Genomic DNA, 24,291 nt, shown 5'->3' on the forward strand with positions numbered 1-24,291 from the left:
CTGCGCTCACACATTCATACAGACACAGCTGGCTGCAGGTCACTGCACTCACACACATTCATACAGACACAGCTGGCTGCAGGTCACTGCACTCACACACATTCATACAGACACAGCTGGCTGCAGGTCACTGCACTCACACACATTCATACAGGCACAGCTGGCTGCAGGTCACTGCTTCACACACATTCATACAGACACAGCTGGCTGCAGGTCACTGCACTCACACACATTCATACAGACACAGCTGGCTGCAGGTCACTGCACTCACACACATTCATACAGACACAGCTGGCTGCAGGTCACTGCTTCACACACATTCATACAGACACAGCTGGCTGCAGGTCACTGCTTCACACACATTCATACAGACACAGCTGGCTGCAGGTCACTGCTCTCACACATTCATACAGCCACAGCTGGCTGCAGGTCACTGCTCTCACACAGGCCTATGAGGTTTTATCAGCTCACAGAAGATGACAGTTCTGCTGCTAAACTATGCCCACTGTGTACTGTAAAAATTTAAGGAGGGAAATAGTGGATAGTGGGGCAATAAGACTATACCACTTTGTTAGCGATTTTTTACACTGTATATTGTATTTAATAAAACCTATGCATGACCAAGGCTTAGTTTATGTTATTACATTATTTATGTATTTTAACAGTGCTCATAAGTATGATGCAATTGTGCCTTGAAGGTGTTGGAAGCTAGTTCAACCTGGATTGAAGGGCAATAGCTGGAAAAAATATATAGAACGGAACTCATTACCAGCCTGAGCCTCTGGCAATCTGCAAAAATAATTAGTGCTAATTATAATAACATATCCCTTTTTCATACGGAGCACAAAAACACTAAATATGCTAAGTGCTCATTTATATGAATTGAATAAAAGTGTGAGATCTCATGGTAGCTGTTCTCGTAATGTTAGATAGATCTCCTTTCTCCCCAATTGTTACTCCACTGTTACAGAGGCTATTTGGTGTATACCAGCTTCCTCCACAGTATAAGTCTCTAGACTGTCTTCATTCACATGAGCTCTCTTGAATTTACATGTAGCTGACTGAAACAGAAGAAAACTGAAGACAAAATTATACTTCCAGGATCTGTTTCTTCTGCATGTCACTGGTAACTGTGAGAACTTATCTTCGCAGCTAGAATTAGTAACAACAGTGGAGGATTAAACGCAGGAGGGGAGAAAATAACCTGAAACTTACGGTTTCCAACCATAAAGTTCCATACAGTTGTGCAGGGATAAAGGAAATGTGCTGGTCAAGGAAGGTGACTTACGTGTTTAATGGAGAGCAAGTTATGTGAATATTCCCCTCCAGGTATTTAACTTACTCATGAACTAAGAAAACCATTGAGTGTAACTTCTTAAAAATGATACAGTATCTTTTGTAAGATACTGTGATACAGTCTGTGATACAGACTGTGGAGGTCACGGAATTTTAAGTTCTGGAGGAACATAAGAACTCACCTAATGGCACATCTGCACCCTTTGCACTCGTGTATTTTGGAGTGGCAATGTCTAAAGTAGCATGGAAGCCCACTTCAAAATAAATATATAATCATTTTCAATATTTAAACTATTGAAAATATTACATATCAATCTGATCTAGATGCATCCAATAAAAATACCAATTTATACACATACTATACAGTAAAGAACATACAGCTTTCCAGCAGACTAAATTAATTTAGCTTGATAAGAGCAAATTGATTTACAAACAATATGCAGATAAGAAGTTCAAGGATAGTGAAAAAAAACAACCTGCCAATGCAGTTTTTGTGCCTGCTAATTGCTTTCTTGGTCATATCCCAATACTCAAAATGTTCGCCAGTTGGAAAAAAAAAATGTTAGCCCAGTTGGAAGCATTGTAAATACTCTGTATTTTGAAACTCACTGGAAACAAACAAGCAAAAACGAAAAACATTTACAGACACCTGAGAAGGATTCAGTTGCTTGGTGCTTTATTTCACAGAAGAATGAACATCTCAGCAAACATACAGTAGTGTCATACTTCCACATATCAGCAGAGCCCAGGCAGCAGCAGGATTTTAATGATCTCTATGCTTTATTGGATGTTAGAAGGGAAAAAGTAAACTGAGCACAATTTACACATACAAATATTGTCAAAATATCCCTGGTTTAATTCCGTTTTAATTAAAATAGATCTTATGCTGCCTCCTGTTGGTCAACCACAAACAGAAACACCTCAAATTAGACTCCACATTTCCAAATGCTATCAGCACATCCTACATCCTACACCTTTCCTAATACTTATTATTAATCAGAAGAGGTATGCAGATTTCTTAATGGAGTAACACTGGGAACAAATCTGACCCAATAAATCTTACTCCGTTTTTTAAATATAATGAATTTTTAACAGCAGTAAACTGACTTAGTACTAACATATTTAGAATATAGAAAATAAATTAATTAATACAGAAATAATAATTATCAGGTCTGTGCAAACATAATCAATATAAACACCTGAATAATTGATATTTATTGTAACTAAACCAGTACGATAACATTAGCAAAGTGCCATAATGTTTTCAGTGCATTCTTATAAAACTATCCAATATAATAATTACTGGGTATTAAAATCTCACATGTATATTATCTTAATGTATATTGTACTGATCATGCTTAAAATGTATTTTGTGACATACAGTAAACAACTATTAGAAATGTTTTGGTTACATTATTTAGGTGCAAATAATAGCATATACTTTTACATGCAATTTGTATGTTTTAAACATTTTAATATATTTCAGTGAGAATGTAGGTAATCATTATCTAGTAACGCATTATTTTCAGAGGAACGTACTTTTTTATTAAGTTCTGTGAGCTTGGAAAAGTCAGAAAAGCTGCAGAAATCACCCTGCACTAATTTTGAGATCTTTTTAAATTCTGCAATTGCTGTGTAGTCAGCTAAAAACATATCTTTGATCCAGACCTACGGAAGTAATTCATGCAAGAAACCCACATTGTTTTCAGTAGTGAAGTTGACTTTGCTGAGATTTCATCCATTGCTAGGTATATTACAAATCCTGCGATAAATAAGTCATGACATTTTATCTTAAAGCCTTGTTTTTAACCACGACTTTGTAACATACCTTCTGCATTCAATTCCACTATTAGATTCAGCCCTCCATATGAATCCAAATCAGCTGAGTTGGAAGAAACCTCTAAGGGCCATCTAGCCCAACTCCCCTGCCATGAACAGGGACTCTACAGCTCCATCAGGTGCTCAGAGTCCCACCCAACCTGGAAGTCTGCAGGGACGGGGCACACCATCTCTCTGGCCAACAAGTACCAGTATTTCGTTACCTTTAATGTAAAAAAATGTTTCTCTTACATCTAGTCTAAATCTCCCCTTCCTCTTTCAGTTTGAAACCATTTCCCCTTCTCCTATCATGTTGAAATTACAGCAAATAACTTTGTCTTTTTTCCCCTCTATGAGTTTACCTACATAACAGAAGAAAATTCATTCCATTTCACAGTAACTTTTTGTAATAAATAGTGAAAAGGAACGGATGCTACTCATTAATTTCCTTGTCACCAATTAAGAGAGTGAAACACCATTTGAAACTCACGAATGATTGGTTGGACTGGGAACTGATTTTAGTTCCTGTGCAAATGTAGCGTAGAATATTAAAGAATGTCATTTTTCCCAATAAAGTTATGTTTAGGTTTATGTATGTGTGTGTGAGAATAACAAGTAATTTACCACGTACGCTCTGTTGGGTGTCATGTGGCAGAGGTATATGCATACAGCAAGTATATCAAATAAAAGAAACTGTAAGAAAATACTTGGAAGAAAGAACATCACCTGAACTTATGACTGACTCAGTGCTGTTTATGCAGCCCAGCAATTTGCTCACAACAGAAGCAACAGAAAGTAACTTTAAGTTCTCTAATCTCTTCCAACTTGCATAGCTGTTTATACCCATATGAAATGGGCATAATGTTGTCATTGCATAAATTACATGGTCATTACTTGGGTATAGAAAGAGCACAAAACTACAAGCTAACAAGAATTGGGCCTCTGTGCAGCAAAAGAAGACAATGACAGCATCTCCTCCTTGGACACAAGCGCTACGGAGGAACAGAAGATAACAGAAGAAAAACTGCTCACTCCTTCCAATAACCAGTGATAGTTCAAGAAAAGTGCAACTTCTATCCATGGAGATTCTGCTCCCTCAGCTGCTACCCATAAATAAGGGTGAGGAGGGATGATCCAGACTCCACCCTTTCAGCCACTCAGGTGCACTGCTTGCACCCAAGCTCCCCAGGTTAGCCATGTCTTCTCACCTGATGCTCAACCACTGGTTCAGGTTATCACCTGGCAATTCTGTGCAGCCTTGTACTTCTGATGTAAAATGACAGGTTGTGATAATTAAATGAAGTCTATGCTACCTTGACTAGCCTACTAATGCTAAAATTCCTATTCTCTTGTATTCATATTTTTTTTTCCCCCTTCATAATTTAATAAGCTGGAATAGTATTCTCCATCTCTCCTAAACTATTCAATACGTATCATTTTTACTAACAGGCAGTAGGCATGCTCTGATATAAAAACGATTGTAAAGGTTACCAGTCTTACTGTACTTATAATATGGAGATTCACTATGAAAGATCAAAATAAATGTGGAAATTACCTGAAATACTACTACAAGAAACTATTTACTTCTACAGAACTGACACATATCTTAATACAAATTACTGAGGGGGAAAGTTCCATTATTAATATGTTATCCAAATGTGCATAATTTTCACTTACATCCTTATGAAAATATTTATAATATTATCTAACTTTCGAAAGATATCTGATAAATTATAGAAATGACAAAATTGTAGATTTCCACTGTTTACTGTTTGAAAGAGAAATGCGTTGCTAGGCAATATTAAGTCTTAAGCATTAATATTGAGTTTTACTTTTGCCAAAAGTACATGCAGCAGAGATGTGGTAGCAAACTTACAGTGGTTGTCTGAAGCCGTGTAAAAGATCATTAGGTAACTCACTAAATTTTGTTCATTTTTAAGCTGCTTGGAGAATACATGCTTAGATGTATACAACCATTCTGTCTGGCATAACACAACTTAGTGGCCTGATTAGTACACAAGGGCTACTAAAATCTTATTCAAATATCTGGGCAGAAAGAGAATTCTCTGGCTGTGGAAGATTACAAGTGAGTTTATGAAACCTAGATAATTCCAGTGTCCTGTTGGACAGACACTTTGTATGCATCAGATCAAATTTACTTCACGGTAGTATTAATACTGAAAATCCATTACAATTTCAACATAATAGATTACTATAGTTTCTCTAGCAATATATTGCATAGTGTTTACCTTGCAATAGTTATCACTTGTAATTGCCATGAAGATGAAAGTGTTTTAATTCATTTAAAATACTACAGAAGTTTTTTAAAAATGATTTATTTCCCTTAGAAATGCTACCTACTTTAAGTATGGGTTTGTGTTTTTTTCTAACTTTGCATTCTGTGTATTACAAGATACGAACTTTCCCGGTAGTTAACTGAAGCAACAACTAAAACTTAATTTTGCAACTTTCTGCTGTAAGCAGCCTATTGGCTGCTCAGCAGAAGCCGATGCAGACTTCAGAGATGGAAGACTTCTGTTAGAAAACATCCTGAAGTGTTTTTTCTTGCAGTGATTGAGGTGACCATCTGTGCAGCAAAGTTCCCACCCGAATCATCCACCCTGTAGAAATCTTGCTCACCCTGCAAATTGTTATCAAAGTTTGTCTTGCCACAGCGACGGGATGAAAACAGAAAGTACAGCTGCTACTAAGGCACAAGGATGGAAAAAAACTGGTCCAACTGAAGAGCTGATGTAAGATGATGAGAATTTTCAGTCTCTTCAAGTTAGACACCTGGTTTTACTGCTGTGAAGATGCTGCAAAGGTCACTTTGGCTTTTTCCCTTGCTCAGGTCATTCTAATACGATAAAACTGACAATGAGGTTCTCTAACAGGTTTGTGAATATAAAAAAAAAAAGAAAGAAAAAAAAAAACAAAACAAAAAAAGCCGGCATGAATGCAGATTTCTTTAAACTTCAGTTACATAGGGAAAACAGTATCACTATCAGTTTCCTCACTCAGCAATTTATCACCTGGGGCAACTGATTATTACAGAAATAATGGCACATATTACAAAATAAATTCCTCATAACTTTTTTTCTGAAAAGTAGTATTTTCAAATTATTCAGATAATTATAGAGAAGACTTGTATACAAAACTAAGTAATTCTTGATATATAATGGTTAGGATGGATGGGAATTTTATAGACCCTTTCAGAAACATTTTTATAGCAGACAGTTTAAACTGAAGATTTAAAACAAAAATAATACATATTTTTCTGCAAACTAATACTGAAAAAAATCTGTTCTAAAATTTGTGCATTTAAATAGATCATTTTGACTCAGGAATTTCAAAATTCTCCAGAGCAAATTGTCATTACAGATGACCACGGGTCCCTATATTTATTAAACTGAATGACCTGACAATAAAATTCAGTTAAGGCTCTTGGCATTGGGGAAACTTCTTCCCACTCAGACCTGTTACTGTGGTAGACTTGAACTTCGTCTGTGATTTCTTCTGGAGCATAATCACCACCTAAGATATAAATTTTGTCTTCTGTCCCAACCGCCCCTGCATTAAAGCCAGCACATTCAAAAGATCCTTCCCCTTTCCAAACACAGGTTTCTGGGCAAAAGCTGTAGACTTTGTAGGTGGAGAGATCACATATGTACAACGTGCAGTTCACTGGAACAGCTTTGATTAGAGTTGCATGGAAAAACTGCCCAAATTCTGCTACAAGCTCCGACCACTGATCAGTCATAGCATTATACTTAAAGAAACAGTCAAGAGACGGATTAAAGGCATCAGTAATCTCCACTTCTGAGCCAAGGACGTAAATTATATTCTGACATGCACTTGCTTCTGGATAGTAGATACCTCTTGGTAATTGGCTTACAGATTTCCAGTCTTTGGAGAGAGGATTATATGATTCTACATCTAAAAGACTTCGGGTTTCTTGAGCTCCTCTGGTCTTTCCACCTATTACAAACAACTGGTTTAAGGTGACAACAGACGTGTGCATTGTCCTTGGTTTTCTCATAGCTGACACTATGGAGAATTCATTGCGGACTGGACAGTAGCACCAGGTTTGGTCAGTGGCATCATGAAACGGTTCGGCAATATGAAGCCTGACTGTCCTGTAACAATTCCCGTTGCATCCTCCAGTTATAAATATTTTCTCTCCGTAGCTAGATAAGCTTGACCCTGGAAGATCAATCATGTGTGTATGTGGTAGTTCTTTCCATTTATCTGTTTTGATGTTGTAGCAAAATGTATGCCTGTTTTCTCCGTCTTCATCAGTTTTATGAACAAATATGTATTTTTCTGTTGTTGAAGGACGTGCATCTGGAAATAGTCCACTGAAGTCTTGCACACTTTTGACTGCATCATTGATTATTACTGAACAATTAGCACTTTTAAGTAAATATTCTTCTGAGTGCAGAAAGTCTTGCAAAGTCTTTTCAGGTAACTGGTGTAGCCTCACTTTTTTGATCAAATTAGGCAGATATTTCTGTCGTGTTTCTATGTTATGTTTGGTCCATTGAAGAACAGCATTCAACACTGATTCTTCCTCAGGGACATTTAGTTCATCAGCTTCAAGACATTTTTGCAATATCTCAAAATTCATCTCCAAAAAGTCACTTGATCTTAGTAGCAGGGAAAAGTGGTGCTGTACAAAATCTAGTGCATGATCAAATAAGCGGACAGAACCATAACTTTCTGACAGAGAAAGCAACTGTAAGCAATTGACAAGATCGATACTTTTTATTAGAAAGTCACTGCAAGCTTTGGAAAGGAGTGAAACCTGAAGAAATGATGACAGCTGGAAGAGCATTTCCACGTTATCATTTGTTATCTCTGTTTTTCCCGTGTAAGCATAATCAAGAAAAGCTTTCACTGCCTTGGGTGATAGATTACTAATAGTAACATTGCCATCATCTCGTTCTTTCATATTAACTTCAAACATGGCTCTGTGAATAAAATATAGAAGATATACATAGGAATTAAGGATCTAGTAAACAGAACAGAAGGCAACAACAGTGTGGGAAGGAGGAGAAAACTGGGGGGCATAGTAAGGTGGGATAATTATAAATCTAAACTGTGAAGGTTAACAATAATAAAAATACATTGACTTTAAATGCCATCAGATGAAAGCATTGGTGATAACGTACTCAAAGCAATGGTTCAAAAATGATAGCAGCTGTGTTTTCTATGGATTTTCAAAGTGAGATGAAATCTACAACTTAATGGGACTGAAAGTTGTTAGAGGCAGCGTCAGTTTCAACAGTTTGAGAAAGGCTGATTTAAAAAATATAAAGCAAAAAAACCCGATTTGATTTAGGTCATGCACTGTGGATAAATACAGAAAATTAAGAGGAAAAAGGCCTTCAGAACTGCAGGCTGGAACAAATGGCAGTGTGGATGATGGGTGCATTCCTCAGGAATAAAAGTGGGTGAGTGGTGAGAGGAGAAAAAGTATGAGGAGCAGCTTTCATTTTTTGTTTTAGAGCTGACAGACAGATATATGGATACAGGCAGATGTCATAAAAAATGAGGTTTTGATATAGCATTTGATGATAAAATGTCCTGTACAAAAAATAGATTGTGACTGACTACCAAGACAATTGTTGAAATTGTGTAAGAAACATTATTGATCGGTAGATCTGTCCAAATTTTATTGCAACTTTGAGTGCTTTATTACTAAATACATAACAACCACATTTTAACTACTGCGCACAATCTGACATTATGAAATAAAATGATTAAGGTATTGCAATCTGGCAAGAGAACCATTCTGCCATGTCATTTGCCCTTACCCTCCTGGAGCATAAGCATCAGTGTCCCAGATTTGACCAAAGAAGATAGTGGAGAAAGATTTAGACAAATGATTCCAAACACTGAGTATAAAATTTGGATTAATAATAAATCATTGGTAGTTCCTATTTAAAAATAAAATGAGTTTTTTACCATAGCTCTCTTACACGATTAGTATATGGATAGTATGTGATACTTAAAATCCCATACTTTTATGAAGCCAAAGAAGAAAATGAAAACCGCTGTGTACAGCCATACTCTTTGGAAAGTGAACATTCAGTAAAGCAAAAACTCGCCTCCTGAACAAGAATCATAGAATCACATAATCACAAGGTTGGAAAGGACCTACAAGATCATCTAGTCCAACCATCAAGAAGGTATAATTGCAATAAGAAACTTACAACCTGAAACTTTTCTACATAATAAATACTCAGTCTTTTGAAGCTATGATACAAATCTCTAAATTGCAAATTAACATGGAAAGGATACTGGGTGCCTAGGAAATAAAGCTTCACTTACAAGCAATAGCAACTGAGCAATGCCAGCAGAAAAGCAGGAACTTTGAATCAAAAAGCTAACAAGTAGGAAGCAAAATGTTGCTGAATCTTGGGTATACACAGTAAAACCAAAATGAAGTCCACAGGAAAGAAAGACAATCTTTCAGACAAATAACTTTTTGTCTAGTAGACATAGGTACTTTTTATGCTCCAAAGGTAATATATAAGCCTTGCATTCCAACTTATGAATTTTATGGCTGCTAACACCTGCTACACACAAACTTTTCTGGCAAATTTTAATCCCAAAAGCCTATTGGTGGCAAAAACACTACTCCAGCTCTAAAATTACTACTGGAAGCCATTTCATGCTAATATTCCTTTCTGTTGGAGTCTCCGTGGAGCCAAGCAGTACTGTACATTAAAGCAAAGCAAGATCTGTTGCTGCAATGAAGAAATATCTCATCTGCATTTCCTCTTTAGTCAGCAGTCCTAAGGACACAGTCTAGTCTATGTCCCGTGTCATATATGGCAGATTTATGCAGACTGTGGGATGTTCAAAGGCCATTTGAGAATAATGTATCACTTACATACAGGCAACTGAATTAAGTTCAGTTTCAGGACCCTGGATTTTCATTTTTAGAGCATCTTACTTTTGTGTTTCATCAAAGAATATATTTAGAAACAGATTTGTAGTTTGGGTTTGCACATCTCTCTCTCTGGATGCCTACCTGTGCGACCTCGTGTAGGGAACCTGCTTTGGCAGGGGGCTGGACTCGATGATCTCTGGAGGTCCCTTCCAACCCCAACCCAACAATTCTGTGATTCTGTGATCTCAGTTTTGCTAATGAAAAGTTTAGCAAAGTTCTTCATAAATTCTGTATATGACAAATCTGTCCCTTGGGAATCTATAGCTTTAAGTATCATAAGTAAGAAGGAAGATCACAGATTTGTTTCACACTGAAAGGCTGAAATTTTAGTTTGGAAAAAATAATAGGTATCTGCTTAAATAACTCTGAAGACAAACTGTGCTATTCTGATTACTCATCTTATTACAACAAAATCCAACCCAATTCCAAAACCATTAACTAGTTATCCACAATTATTCAGTGCAGTACATATCTGGAATCAATCTGTTATGCTTCCGAATATAAAGTACACAGACTGTTCCATGCAAAGTCAAATCTTGAAGATACACAATTTATGTCAGTTCTGCCGAACAGAGGAGTCATGCAGTTTATGATTTAACATTTATGTTCCAGTGAACAGTGAGCAGTCCCAGTGAAATACACAGACTGCTGTCTGAATCTCAAACTTACAGGACTCTCAGATCACTCTGGAAATCTAACAGTGCAAGTATTTACTTTGCTATCTGTACTACAGTGTTTGACAGCTTTGATGAAAACTCTGCAGACATACAAAAGTTGTGATGATTTCTCTTTTAATTTTTGTAATAATATTATTTCCCTCCCTTCCAAAGAACTTTTAGTCCATTTCCTGCTAACCCATGCCAAAATTATACTTACCTGAAAAAATCACTGCAAGCTGCCAGTACACAACGATGACAAGGAATGACTTCATCTTTCACAATAATTTTAAAGTCAAAAAATATATTCTGTTCTCTGAACTTCTGTAGTACTTTTAGAATTTGTTGTCCATGTCCTTCAGCCACTAAGGAATTAATTTTATTTTCAGGAACAGAAATTCCATTGCAAATAGGTCTGCTAATGTAATCTCGATTGGCCATGTTTTCTTCAATCTATTCATGAACCTGAAATGGAAAAATAAGTAATTGATTTTATGGTCATTATTTTTTCTTTTTAATAAGTACGCCATAAACCAAAAATCCTAGTATTGAAATTGGTTTGCGAGTCCCATGCACTAAATGTAAGTGACATTTACACTGAATTGTATAATACTTCCACTTTGCAAAATATATACAAACATACTTTGAAAAGTAATGTATCCAACATAGTAGCCGCCTGCAAGAATTTTTTCAACAGAGTCCACAGGAAGCACACCAAGGAGCATGTTACAGATTGTAATGGTCATTTAAGACAGACTGTTCCTAGGCTTACCCTCAAAAAATCTCAACTTCTTACAATTCGATTTCTCTTTCATGGCATTAAGAAACTTCAAATATATTTTATTTACACTTATCTTAAGAACTATTCATACTGCTACAGGTGCATAAGCTGACCTTTCAGAAAATTTTAGTCCAACTTCCCTATTTTAAAGCATAAAGAAACTTGGATTGCAGAACTCTGCATCCACAATTCCAATTGTACTCGCAACAGATGATGGCCCACCCGAATCAATAAAGAAGGAGATGAAAAAAAAGTTCAAGCTAAATGTGGAGTCCAGGATAATATTGATTTTCTTCTTAAAATTTTGTAGAAAGGCTTATCTAGGTGATCAGGTGATACACTCAGAGCAAACTTAAAACATCAGGCAACCTTCTTCTTGGGAGGTATTTTCAGAGCAAACTGATCTATACTTTTATCTAGTCAGGTAGTTCCACCCACAAGGAGATCGCCATGTCTCCTGGAATAGAAGAGATCCATTGATCTTGATCCCAGCACTGGCATGCTTGAAGCTGGCATCTTATCATTCCCATGGCCAGACAATCTCACATATTCACTCTTTCCATTTTAAGTTTGAGGAACTAGGAAAATACAGAACAAGACTACCATTTACGCTGTTACTGTATGGTCCCATAAACCCCAGCTTCTGTAATTATAAAACTTTCTTTTGTATGTCAGAATGCTCTAGAATGCCCTTTTCATATGGCCTTCAATTCTGTTCCTCAAAAGACTAAATCTGCAAAAGCAGAGTTGCTTCAGTAAAACTAGTTATCTGCATCTGAATGAAAACTTGAAGTGAATCTCTATGCTTATTTGGCATTACATAAAATAAGTCTTTCTTTTTTTTTTTTTTTCCCCTTAAGGAAATGTGAACCTTTTCACAAATTTGTGGAGTTGGTAACAGATAGTAGACATGTCCTCTTTTACATATATTTTCTATAGCATGCTCTGACCTGCTACTTGCTTTCTGTAGGTAAAATTACCAGTTTCAGTAATATTCATCTTTGTGTAAGGAACACAGAAACACCTAATGTTTGGACATCAGGTCCATCTCTGCGGGCAAAGGTATCACATAATCACTTTCATAATGACAGTATATATTCAGTTTTGTTTCACCACTAATATTTGCACCAAAAGACTATTACGGTACTATTGTTGCCAAGATCACATGCGTTCTTTTAAGTACACATTCAATTTATTCATGTTTACATTCATGTGATCTTCTGGCAGAATTGCCATTTGACTTAATTTTCCTCTGTGATGTTTATTCACCTGTAACTCTCAAGTGAAGATGTCCTCTCCCAGCTTTTGTTGGGACTAATTAAACAACTATCAGACTTTCTAAGGCCATTAATGAGACCAAATTTGTTTTTTTTTTCCACTATTTCTTGCACTATTCTCTTCATGCAGTCTAGTTCAAGCTCATCTTTCTTTCACTGTTATTAGATTTAGGGTTATGTAATCAATGGCTCTATGTCCAGGTGGAAGCCAGTAATGAGCGGCATCCCCCAGGGGTCTGTCTTGGGACCAGTGCTCTTTAACATCGTTATTAATGACATTATTGATGGAATCGAGTGCACCCTCAGCAAGTTTGCTGATGACACCAATCTGAGTGGTGCGGTGGAAGGAAGGGATGCCATTCAGAAGGACCTCAACAGGCTTGAAAGGTGGGCCCAGGTGAACCTGATGAGGTTCAACAAAGCAAAGTGCAGAGTTTTGCACTTGGGCCGGAGGAATCCCAGGCATCCATACAGACTGGAAGGAGCGGTCCTTGAGAGCAGCCCTGCAGAGAAGGACCTGAGGGTCCTGGTGGATAAAAAACTTAATATGAGCCAGCAATGTGCTCTTGCAGCTCAGAAAGCAAATGGTATCCTGGGCTCCATCAAGAGAGTAGTGGCCAGCAGGGTGAGAGAGATGATTCTCCCCTCTCTACTCTGCTCTTGTGAGGCCCCATCTGGAATACTGTGTCCAGGTGTATGGCAACTGCTGAATCACAGCCTGAACCTCTGATTGATCACCTGAGGCAAGCAATGAGTCAGCCACAGGAGCACAGATGAAGGCAATTCACTGGAGCGAGGCTCCACCTCTCCTAGACCCATTTAAGAGCGGACTAGCAGTAGGAAAAGGTCTCTTCTGGAGATCCACTCCACTGGAGTTTTGTAGTGAGCCTAGGATGTGGGTAAGCTTTCTATCTATTCTTTTTGTTATTGTAATTTGTTCTGCCAAACTCTCTTGTTTATTTCATAATTATAACATCTTTATATTCATTAACTATATGCTAGGTCTCGATCCCCCAATACAAGAAACACAGAGAGCTGTTGGAGAGGGTCCAGAGGAGGGCCACAAAGATTGTTAGAGGGCTGAAGCACCTTGCCTATGAAGACAGCCTGAGGGAGCTGAGCTTCTTCAGTCTAGAGAGAAGAAGACTGCAGGGTTTTTTTTGAAAGGGTTGATAAGAGCAGGATAAGGGGAAATGGTTTTAAGTTGAGGGAGGGAAGACTTAGGTTGGATGTCAGGGGGAAGCTCTTTACTATGAGAGTGCTGAGGTGCTGGAACAGGCTGCCCAGAGAGGTTGTGGATGTCCACTCCCTGGTGGTGTTCAAGGCCAGGGTTGGATGGGACCCTGGGCAGCCTGGTATTACATGTGGAGGCTGGCAGGCTGGAGCTTGGTGATCCTTGAGGTCCATTCCAACCCAAGCCCTTCTATGAGTTATTGTACAGCATGATGGTTAAATTCTCATCAGTGTCTCATCCAGTGGCTATCCACTGCATCCTAAATCCTAATCAGAAATCCTAATCCTAAACAGAAGAGTCTCCTTATCTTGTATTGAAAGCATATTTTATCAATATACCACTACTGTTGTTGCTTGATATTAAGGAAGATTCAAATGAATACTGTTGTTTAGCCTAATTTGCTCTTCCTTCTACTCTGCTGGAAATTAATACATCAATCAATTCTTATCTTTCCTGTAGCCAATTCACATCTCACTTGATAGTTTTTGTACTAATTTATCCTTATGGTAGATATGTTTGTGTTTTTTTAAAGCCCTACAAAATACTTGAACAAGATAGCTTAAATTTGGCATGTTAAAACAGGGCCAATTAGTATTTATAATTATTTAATGCATTCTCCTACAAGGCCATATGAATTAATCAATAGTTACAGTTATACTTATAAATACTTGATTGAGTTACTGACAGCAGGGTAAAAACATAGATGGCATGAGCATATGTCTGAAGCTCAGGAAAACTGGGCAATGTGAGTCCTTATTTTTACGCTATTTACTTCCACAGATTCCAGTTACAAAGTCTATCTAAATTACCAAGAACCAAACTCTATTAGATGGTTCATTAGACTTAGGGTTTCTTTTTATTTCTTAACATAAGGCTGTGTGTCATACACTCTCTTCTAAAGGCACACAAAAGCTCTGTATACACAAGCCCTTTTCTGTCATGCAACTGGCTTGGCACTAGTCATACAACCAGTCTTCCAGTGCCTCCTGTATTGTTACACATTTGATCCCTAACACTAGTATGTGGCTGGGTATTGCCTGCTGGGAGATGAAATGTGTCCAAAAAAAAAAGAAAAAAAGGTACCTCATCACTTGACAATGTTTCTCTGCTTGGGTGCTGAAGGTTTTCATCTCTTGCGCTGATGAATGCCTACATTTTGGTAGATGCACAACTGGCCATAAAAGTGGCAAGATTCAAAGCACCACGAAGAAAGAAACTGGGGGGAGAGGGGGGGGGGGGGTCCATATCACAGCTACAGGAATAATTCAGCTATCTGCCATATGGTCTTATCACCGATGATGCCCTGACATATGGCAGCTGAGGGTTGCTGCATAGGTTTGTGCTTGTGGGCTCCACATGGTCACAGCTGATGGTCTGCTATTCTTACTGTACACTTCATTCTTGCTCTGCCTTGTCAAAGCATATTTATTTTTTTCCAAATGCATACTTCTGTGTATAGCCTTTAAGCCTTTAACCTGGCTTTCCAAATAAAAAAAAAAAAAAAGCCACAAAAAAAACGCCTTCAAAGTTTTCCCTACTTGAAAGTCATAGAATCACTGAATCAGAGAATGGTTTGGAAGCACCTTTAGGATCATCTAGTTACAACCCCCCTGCTACAGGCAGGGACACTCCCCTCTAGACCAGGTTGCTCAAAGTCCCATCCAGCCTGGTTTTGAATGCATCCATAAAGGGAGCATCCGCAATTTTGCTGGGCAAGCTGTTCTAGTATCTCACCACACTCACAGTAAAGAATTTCTTCATAGTATCTAGTCTAAACATACCCTCTTCCAGTTTAATGCCATTTCCCTTCACCCTGTTGCTACCTGCCCTTAAAAAAAAAGTCCCTCCCCAGCTTTCTTGTAGGCCCCCTTCAGGTAATGGAAGGTCTTATTAAACAATTGGCCAACTGGTCACTGCAATGACACTTAATAGAACTTCAAATTCATTAGGGTCAATCTCATATAGTATATCATTGAGGAGACATACCTTTCAAGGTTCTCTCTTCAGACCTCCTACTGAGGACAAGGTATGCTGCACACCAGACCGTTAACTAGCAAGAAATGGCCTGTGTGTGTTTGGCCACAAAGCAAACCAAAGCAGTTCATGCTTGATCAAAAGGTTGACTGCAGTCATTACTGTGCATGAAACATCTGATAAGAGCATCAAGGTTCATCACAAAGTACAATAAAAAGGACCCAGTTCTGCTTTTTACAAGACTCCCTCTGTTTTAATAGTGCCCTTTTCCCAAGAGGAAAAAGAATGAAGCAGTCTACAAAATAACGAGTTAGGTGACCCAGCTGCTATATATTCATCTTGAGAAGTGTGATAGCCCCATACTGTGTGCATACATTCCTATTAGTAGTACCGTATATATTGGTAAAAAGCTACAATAAAATGCTTGAGGTAATAAGTACCTGCATTAAAAGAGCTCATGGATGAACTCAAAGGGAAGAAGAAGGTCCACGAAATGTGGAAAAAGGGCCTGACCTCAGTCCCTGGAAAGCTGATGGTACAGCTTCTTCTGGATGCCGTCCCAAGCAATTGGAAGAGAAGAAAACTATCAGAAGTAGTCAACAAGGATTCACCAAGGGGAAATGCTGCTTGACCAACCTGTTATCTTTCTATGACGTAATCACTGGCTGGGTGGATGAAGGGAGAGCAGCGTATGTTGTGTACGTTGACTTCAGCAAGGCATTTGATAGTGTCCCCCATGGCATCCTTAATGAAGCTTAAAAAATGTGGGGTAGGTAAGTGTACAGTGTGCTGGGCTGGAACTGGCTGATTGATTGACAGTTGTGATTGGTGACATGGAGTCTACTTGGAGGCCTGTAATTAGCAGTGTTCTCCAGGGGTTGGTGCTGGATCTGATCTTGCTTATCAGTGACCTAGATGAACGGATAGAGTTTAACCTCAGTATGTTTTCTGGTGATACAAAATGAGGAGGAATGGCTGACACACCAGAAGACTGTACCTCAGTTCAGTGGGACCTGGACAGACTGGAGAGTTGGACAGAGATAAAACTGATGAGGTTCAACAAAAGCTACTGTTGAGTCCTGCTCGTGGGGAGAAATAACCACATGCATCAGTACAGGTTAGGGGGTGGCCTGCTGGAAATGAGCTCTGCAGAGAAAGACCTGGATGTCCTGGTGGACAACAAGTTGGCCATGACCCAGCAGTCTGCCCTTATGGCCACGAAGGCCAATGGTGTCCTGGGGTGCATTAAAAGGACCATGTCCAGCAGGTTGAGAAGGTCATCCTCCTCCTCTACTCTACCCTCGGGAGATCACATTTGGATTACTGCATCCAGTTCTGGGCTCCTCTGTTCAAAAAAGATAGGAATCTCCTAGAAAGTGTCTAGTGGAGGGCGAAGATGATAAAGGGTTTGGAGCATCTCCTGTATGAGGAAACACTGAGTAACGTGGGTGTGTTCAGTGAAGAGAGGACTGAGATTGATTGGATCTGATTGGTGTTTATACATATTTAAAATGCAGGAAGCAACTGGTTGAGGCCAGACTCTTTTTAGTGGTGTGTAGTGATAGGACAAGGAGCAATGACCAAAAGCTGGAACATAGGAAGTTCCACGCAAATATGTGGAAGAACTTTGTTACAGTGAGGATGACAGAGCACTGGAACAGGCTTCCCTGAGAGTTTGCAGAGTCTCTTGGAGATATTCACGATTTGTCCGGATGCCTACTTGGATGACCTACTGTAGGAAGCCCGCTTTAGCAAGTGGGTTGGAGTCTATGATCCCTAGAGGTTTCTTCAAAATCTGCAATTCTGTGATGACAATATTTCATTTTCAAAAGACAGCTGTAAGATGTAAACACTGTTATGAAGACTTTCTACTATTTGGCACCAACCACAATCCTTCTTAAGACGTAGTTGTATTTGGGGGAAACTGAAATGTTAATTTATTTATACTTTTCCTTTGATAAGTCCTGCTGCTCTTCAGAATTTCAACTTTATTCTCTGGATATTTTTTGAATCCTAGACATTACATTAAGAGACTGTAAACAAAGTATACCATTAAACTTACAAAGGAGTTCAAAACATCCAAGACAGTCATTTCAAAATACTTCAACAGCTGCACACTTTCATGTCTACACACACTAATATCATAACCACTGCAGTACAATTCTTTAAATTTATGCTGGTGTCCATTCCATCATGTTTGAAATGGCAAAGCAAACAGAACTGCAGAGTGAGTGTTGAGCAGAGACATATTTTTGTTTGGGCAGTGTCTACTGTAGTTGCCACTAGAGCACTGATGAGAACACATTCATGTAATTATAAATACTAACCAGCAGCACAAATATCCTTAGATGCTGTGACTAACATATAAAATGGTTATATTTTGTGCTAAGATGAGAGTGGCTTAAGGTGTGCTACCCTAAGCAAGTAACAAGTGCACGGTACTGCACTTGGATCAGAGCAATCCCAGATATTTATACAGACTGGGGGAAGATCTCCTTGAGAGCAGCCTTGCGGAGAAGGACTTGGGGGTCCTGGTGGACAAGAAGCTGGACATCAGCCAGCAGTGTGACCTTGCAGCCCTGAAGGCCAACTGTGTTCTGGACTGCATTAAGAAAGGGGTGGCCAGCAGGAGAGGGAGGTGATTGTCCCCCTCTACTCAGCTTTGTGAGGCCTCATCTGCAGAACTGCATCCAGGCCTGGGGCCCCCAGTACAGGAAGGATGTGGAGCTCTTGAAGTGTGTCCAGAGGAGGGCCACTAAGATGATCAGAGGGCTGGAGCACCTCTCCTATGAGGAAAGGTTGAGGGAACTGGGATTGTTTAGCTTGGAGAAGAGAAGGCTCTGAGGAGACCTCATTGTGGCCTTCCAGTACTTGAAGGGAGCTTATAAACAGGAGGGGGAACAACTGTTCACATGGGTGGATACTGACAGGACAAGGGGGAATGGTCTTAAGCTGAGACAAGGGAGGTTTAGTTTAGATATTAGGAGGAAGTTTTTCACTCAGAGGGTGGTGACGCACTGGAGCAGGTTGCCCAAGGAGGCTGTGGATGCCCCATCCCTGGAGGCATTCAAGGCCAGGCTGGATGTGGCTCTGGGCAGCCTGGTCTGGTGGTTAGCAGCCTAAATGTAGCAGGGGAGGTTGAAACTGGATGATCACTGTGGTGCTTTTCAACCCAGGCCATTCTATGATTCTCAACAAAGGAAATCTTATATGCATAAGGGAGGGGAAAAAGCATGTGTAAAAAGGATTGAGCGCAAACACTCAGATGTGGACAAGGTATACAGTAACACTGGAGGACACTAATACCAAACTATTTTGATCACTTTATAATAAGAATTTTAAAAATATATAACAATTCTGTAACAGCTTGTTGTTTTGTGAAAGTACTCAGCATAGATAAGCACCGTGCACATGCCAAGTTAGAAAAAACAGGTCAGGGCCATGCCTACCTGACAATAAACATGGCTGAGCCTTCTGCAATTGAAGAGATGCCTGAGACTGTTTCCAGTACAATGGACACCCTCTTCAGCCATGTACACACAGGATAAATAACATTCTCTGTGTAGATATTTTATCTTCTATTAATGCAGCTGGCTAAAACAGTCTAAATCCAACCTTTATTTAGTACTTTAGAATTACAAGGATTTATAAAGCAATCTTTATTGGTTTTATCTGAGAGCACACTATTACTGTGCTATAGCACTCCCTGTGCAGCACTCTGTGTAAATTAAAAAGAAAAGAAAAAAAAATGAATGTTGATTCTTATGAGTTCTTAGGAGGTATCTCATGAGAAACAGATTATGATTCAAGAGAGCATTACTTCTGTCACTCCCTGCTTGGTTGGTATGTCTTACTTGACAGCAGGATTTTAAACCAGTAGAACTGTAAGCACTGCTATTTTACAGCACACTTAGTGTAAATAGGAAAAAGGAATTAATACAATGAAAAGAAAGAAATTGTATACATTTTTTGCAGGGAAGTTTTCCTTTTTTAACACAGAATTAAACTGTAAAGAGAGCATAAGTCTTCAAAAAATGCTGTCTCATAAATTTCATCTGCTTTAGTATGGGAACAATTAGAATGCTATAAACTCTTGGGGTGTTCAGCATGTCAAGTTCACGGTTTTAAAATAATGGTTTGAAATTTATTTTTGATATTTGACATATTTTATGTACTTACTAAGATGATTTGTTATTTTTTACTCCTGATCTGTTCAGAGGGGGAGAAATTAATGTTTACTGACAATTTTTAAATAGTGCACTGCTCAGCACTACACATGTAAATTAACAGCCCTAATTAATACTCGGCAAGATGAATATGAGTGGAACAGGTATCTGAAGGATTCAGTGGCTCTTCTAAGTGCTTAGTATGGGGGTAAGAGGGAGCTGAAATAAAACTTAAGCATAAATACTATGTAGAAAGCCCTGCATTTTTATAGTTTGTTATTGCTCTTTCTCCACGTTATCAACTTACTAAGATCTGTAACACTGACAGAATTCCAGGTTCCTGTCTGGAAAACGCAGTGCAACTCTGTCTTTTCATAAATAACTGAACTTCATTTTCTGTGAATACTCAGTCAATCATTTTCAGACAATCAAAAAGATGTATGTGACATTCTGAGATGTTTAATTCACAAAAGTGGCATTTATCAATAATATATATTGAGACAGATTGTTATAAAATGAAAAAAGCGACACGGAGACTTCAAAGCTTTGAATTCTTTAGAAGTGAGTGAAAAAAAAAAAAGCAGCATGAAAAGAAAAAAGCACAAAAAGAAACAGCATGGTACCAGCAGGAAGCAGTGAAATTGCACTGATTCCTGGAGGCAATCCCAAAGTGGAAGATTCCCTCTCTGCAAGCAGTGATCTTTGATTGCTATCCACTCACAACCACATCAATCCATTAAGATTAAAAACATTTTCGGTTAAAAGACTCAAACTTCTTAGGATTTATTCCAAAGCTGTATTTTTTTTAGGTAAAGAAGTTCAGGAATTATAATTTTCTTTTTTGAAGAGAGAGAGAAAAAAAAAGCTGTGTTGTACTTCTAATTCTGGCAAATACAATTACTGCAAATTCTGGAACAGAAAGCACCGTTTTTACTGTATTTTATAGACTCTAAATTTCTGCATGTGATTTAAAAAAGACTTTTTTTTCAAAACATACATGCAATACTGAGCACACTTATAATCACAGCCTCTTTATAATTAAAATGCATCTTCATATAACTCATAATTACGTTACACACCATGTAGTGCATTCCTAGCTTCAGTTTGCACTTAGAGTCACAGACTGGCTTGGGTTCAAAGGGACCTCAGAGACCATCCAGTTCCACCTCCTGTTAATTATGTATCATTATGCATAATCATAGAATCCTTAGAATTGGAAGGCACCAATTTTTCAATAAACAAGCTAGTGAAAAGTACTGATTCACTTATATCTCTGTAAGCAGAATGCACAGCATGTCAGACTTGTTAATCAAACCTTATTTTTTTTGGAACTGGGTAAAATCCCATTGCATTACAGCTGTGACAAACCCTTAACTCAGTACTAGCAAGGCCCAGCTTTCTCCTCTGAGCGCACAGAACGCAGCAGTTGAAATGCAAGGCTCAGCTCCACGTCGGTACCACCGAGCAGCATCTCCCAGCGGTACCATTTGGAATTTGACGGGAATTTGACGGACCGCAGCAGCCGTACGGCGCAAACTCCGGCACCGCAGCGCTGCCCCGCAGTGCCGCCCCAACCTCACAGCGCCCCGCCCGCGGGAGGCGGGAGCGACCTCAACGCTCTTCCGAGCATGCGCACCCGTCCGCGCATGCGCCCCGCGGCAGCTCCCTTCATTCTAAGGATGGACTGAAGCTCTCGCGGGTGGGGTGCTGGCAGCTGTTTTTCTTTCCTCGCAGCCCGACCGCTCGGCTTCGGGATGTGGAGGCCGTCAGCACTGCTGTCCCTCTGAGCCCGGTGAAGAGCCATTCCCCCGTTCGCGCTCCCCTCCGAACGGCGCGTACCCACCTGCAGCCAACACCAGCGGCGCTCCGACCAGTCTGGCCCACCCCCGCGCAGCAGCGACGCCAGCAGATTGGCTTCTTCCGGCGTCACTCTCCCGGCTCTTGTACTCGGAGTGGCTTCGCGGGCTGTCAGTCCTCATGAAAGCCCGCCCATCCCGCCGTGCGGGTGCGTCTCTGACGACACCGCGGGCGCAGCTCAGCCGCAAGGCACCGCCTTTCCTCTGATAGGCCGACACCTAGCGCATTCCGCTGTCACTCAGGCTCCGCCCTGACAGCGGATTGGCTGTCGCCGCTCCACAGCCTGTCCTGCCCTCCTTCCCGCCCAGCGGGTGGGCAGGCGCGGTTGTCAAGGCTGCGGGACTATGGGCGGCGTGCGCTGGGCTTTTCCCTGCGCCGCCTGGCGACCCCGTCGCGAGGAGTGGCTGCTGGCGGCGCGGCTGGTGCAGCCCGAGGAGAAGGAGCGCATCGGCCGCTTTGTCTATGCTCGCGATGCCAAAGCCGCCTTGGTACACACACGGGGGGGCGGAGGCGCGGTGGAGGAGCTGAGCGGCTCCCTCGGGGCTGCGCTGTGCAGCGTAACGGCCGTCCGGGCTGCGAGCGCGTCCTGGTGGCGTTACGGCGTGACGTGAGGGAGGAGGCAGAACCGGCTGACCCGTGAGGTTACGTGTGAGTGAGTGAGGGCGGTGTGTAGGAGAATAAAGCTGTTTCATTCTGAGACTTCCGCGTGATCCGTTTAGGATTTAAATCCTACGCAGCAATGCGCTACTCAAGGCTTTTTGCTGACGTGTCTGTAAGCAGTGACCCCGCGCTTTCAGCTGGTCAGCATTTCTTGTAGTGCCTGAGTCACTGGATGACTCTTCATAAAAGGAAGCTTTGGAGAGTTTTGCTGTGTATGAAGGATAATACAAAGAGTATTCATCAGTGCAGCGAAGTATCTGAAGTAAATAAGATAGAGAAGGACTGATTTTATGTCAGCCTTCAAGGCTTAGTCTGCTTTCTGCGGACCCTGTCAGGCTCTGTGCTGATAGTGATATGCATATTGCGAACCCAGCTCTGGTGAAAAGCTTTTGGTTTTTGGCTAAATTTACTTGGCGAGGGCTTTTGGAAAGGGGCAAACCTAAATGATCTGTCACAAAAGCTCGCTTTTGTTTGACAATAATGAAAACGTACTTTTTTAGGCAGGTGATGTTTTAGCAGCTACAGTGATGTTACACATCACACAATAGTTCTGTCTGATTTCATTTTATTTCATAGGCTGGTCGCCTGCTGATGCGGAAACTAATTGCAGAAAAGCTGTTCATACCTTGGAATGAAATACACTTGCAAAGGACATCGAAAGGAAAACCTTTCCTGGCAAACAACATATTCAGTGTATGTTCAAATTACAACTTCAACGTCTCTCATCAAGGAGATTATGCAGTTCTTGCAGCTGAGCCTGGGCTTCAAGTTGGCATTGATATAATGAAGACTGATTTACCAGGTAATGCGTTACTGTGACCAAAGCAGATTCTGTAATGTTTTAAGTGCTGAAGACATCAAAGTTTCCCAAGTAATCAATCTGTGTCCTAGCAATTTAGTGTTATCAGAAGTGTGTGTGCACATATTTGCTTTTTTTTTTTTAAAAAAAAAAAAAACTATTACACACTCTTTACTGTTTGCTTAAGGTTTCCTGTTGCACCAAATGGGAATATATTTAGAAACCAGAACTCTGGAAGAATAAGGTCATGAATCCTGTTGTGATGTTGACAGGATTGGCACCTGCAGATATTTTAATTGCAGGTTTGCTAAACATTGGGGAGGTAGAAACAAGGACAGCTTTCAGTGCTGGGGAGTGGGATCCAATTCTCTGAGACCTTAACAGCTTGTAGCTTTGAATATTTTTTCCCATTCATGTAAATGTAGACATTGTATGCATCAGCACTGGGTCCAGGAATGCAACAAACTGGCATGTTTGCTATGTCTGTACAGTAATCTTCAGTGAGAGGGAATCAACTGAGTGTGCTAGAGGTATCCCTAGCATGGAGCTACATTCAAAAACATCTCCTGTTGGTTTATTTAATTGGATGAAACTTTAAGCTAACATGACTCTTAGTAAACTAAAGGATCAAAAGCATAAATTGGAATGTATTTATTTAATACCAATTATAAATTGTTAGTAAAGGATATTTTTAAGTGCACTTTTATGAAGGTTGTTTTGTTCACAAATGCTCAGTGATGGAGAGAAGGAAGTATGCTGAGATTTAGGATATACTGATATTTTTCAGACTTTGAAAATCCTTGTCAAACAATTAA

General features: G+C 39.8%; 2 protein-coding genes across 4 annotated transcripts in view; one reads left to right on the forward strand and one right to left on the reverse strand.

Annotated features, from left to right (window-relative positions):
* Positions 1–1,967: 1,967 nt before the first annotated feature.
* KBTBD3 (kelch repeat and BTB domain containing 3) lies at positions 1,968–22,160 on the reverse strand. The gene is made up of 3 exons (XM_052671251.1): positions 22,004–22,160; positions 10,949–11,193; positions 1,968–8,084 (listed from the first exon to the last, which is right to left on the reverse strand). The coding sequence occupies exons 2-3, from the start codon at positions 11,167–11,169 to the stop codon at positions 6,464–6,466; spliced, it is 1,842 nt and encodes a 613-aa protein (XP_052527211.1). The 5' UTR covers positions 11,170–11,193; positions 22,004–22,160; the 3' UTR covers positions 1,968–6,463.
* Positions 22,161–22,317: 157 nt separating this feature from the next.
* Positions 22,318–24,291, forward strand: part of AASDHPPT (aminoadipate-semialdehyde dehydrogenase-phosphopantetheinyl transferase) — a 35,415-nt gene continuing 33,441 nt past the window's right edge. For 2 of the 3 annotated variants that reach the window (XM_052671262.1, XM_052671261.1), the window contains exons 1-2: positions 22,318–22,505; positions 23,254–23,479. In XM_052671262.1, coding sequence (XP_052527222.1) covers positions 22,362–22,505; positions 23,254–23,479 — 370 coding nt within the window. In that variant the 5' untranslated portion in view covers positions 22,318–22,361. Of the gene's footprint in view, positions 22,506–22,580; positions 22,666–23,253; positions 23,480–24,291 lie in introns of those variants that run through there. The other variant, XM_052671263.1, reaches the window with a different exon arrangement.

This window comes from Tympanuchus pallidicinctus, unplaced genomic scaffold (genome assembly GCF_026119805.1).
Source record: "Tympanuchus pallidicinctus isolate F22 unplaced genomic scaffold, pur_lepc_1.0 scaffold11, whole genome shotgun sequence".
Lineage (NCBI taxonomy): Eukaryota > Metazoa > Chordata > Aves > Galliformes > Phasianidae > Tympanuchus > Tympanuchus pallidicinctus.

Coding starts and splice junctions, on each gene's coding strand:
- KBTBD3 (XM_052671251.1), bottom strand. CDS start 11,169: ATGGCCAATCGAGATTACATTAGCAGACCTATTTGCAATGGAATTTCT. Junction 8,085..10,948: donor GCTTGCAGTGATTTTTTCAG/GTAAGTATAATT, acceptor TTTTATTCACAG/AGCCATGTTTGAAGTTAATA.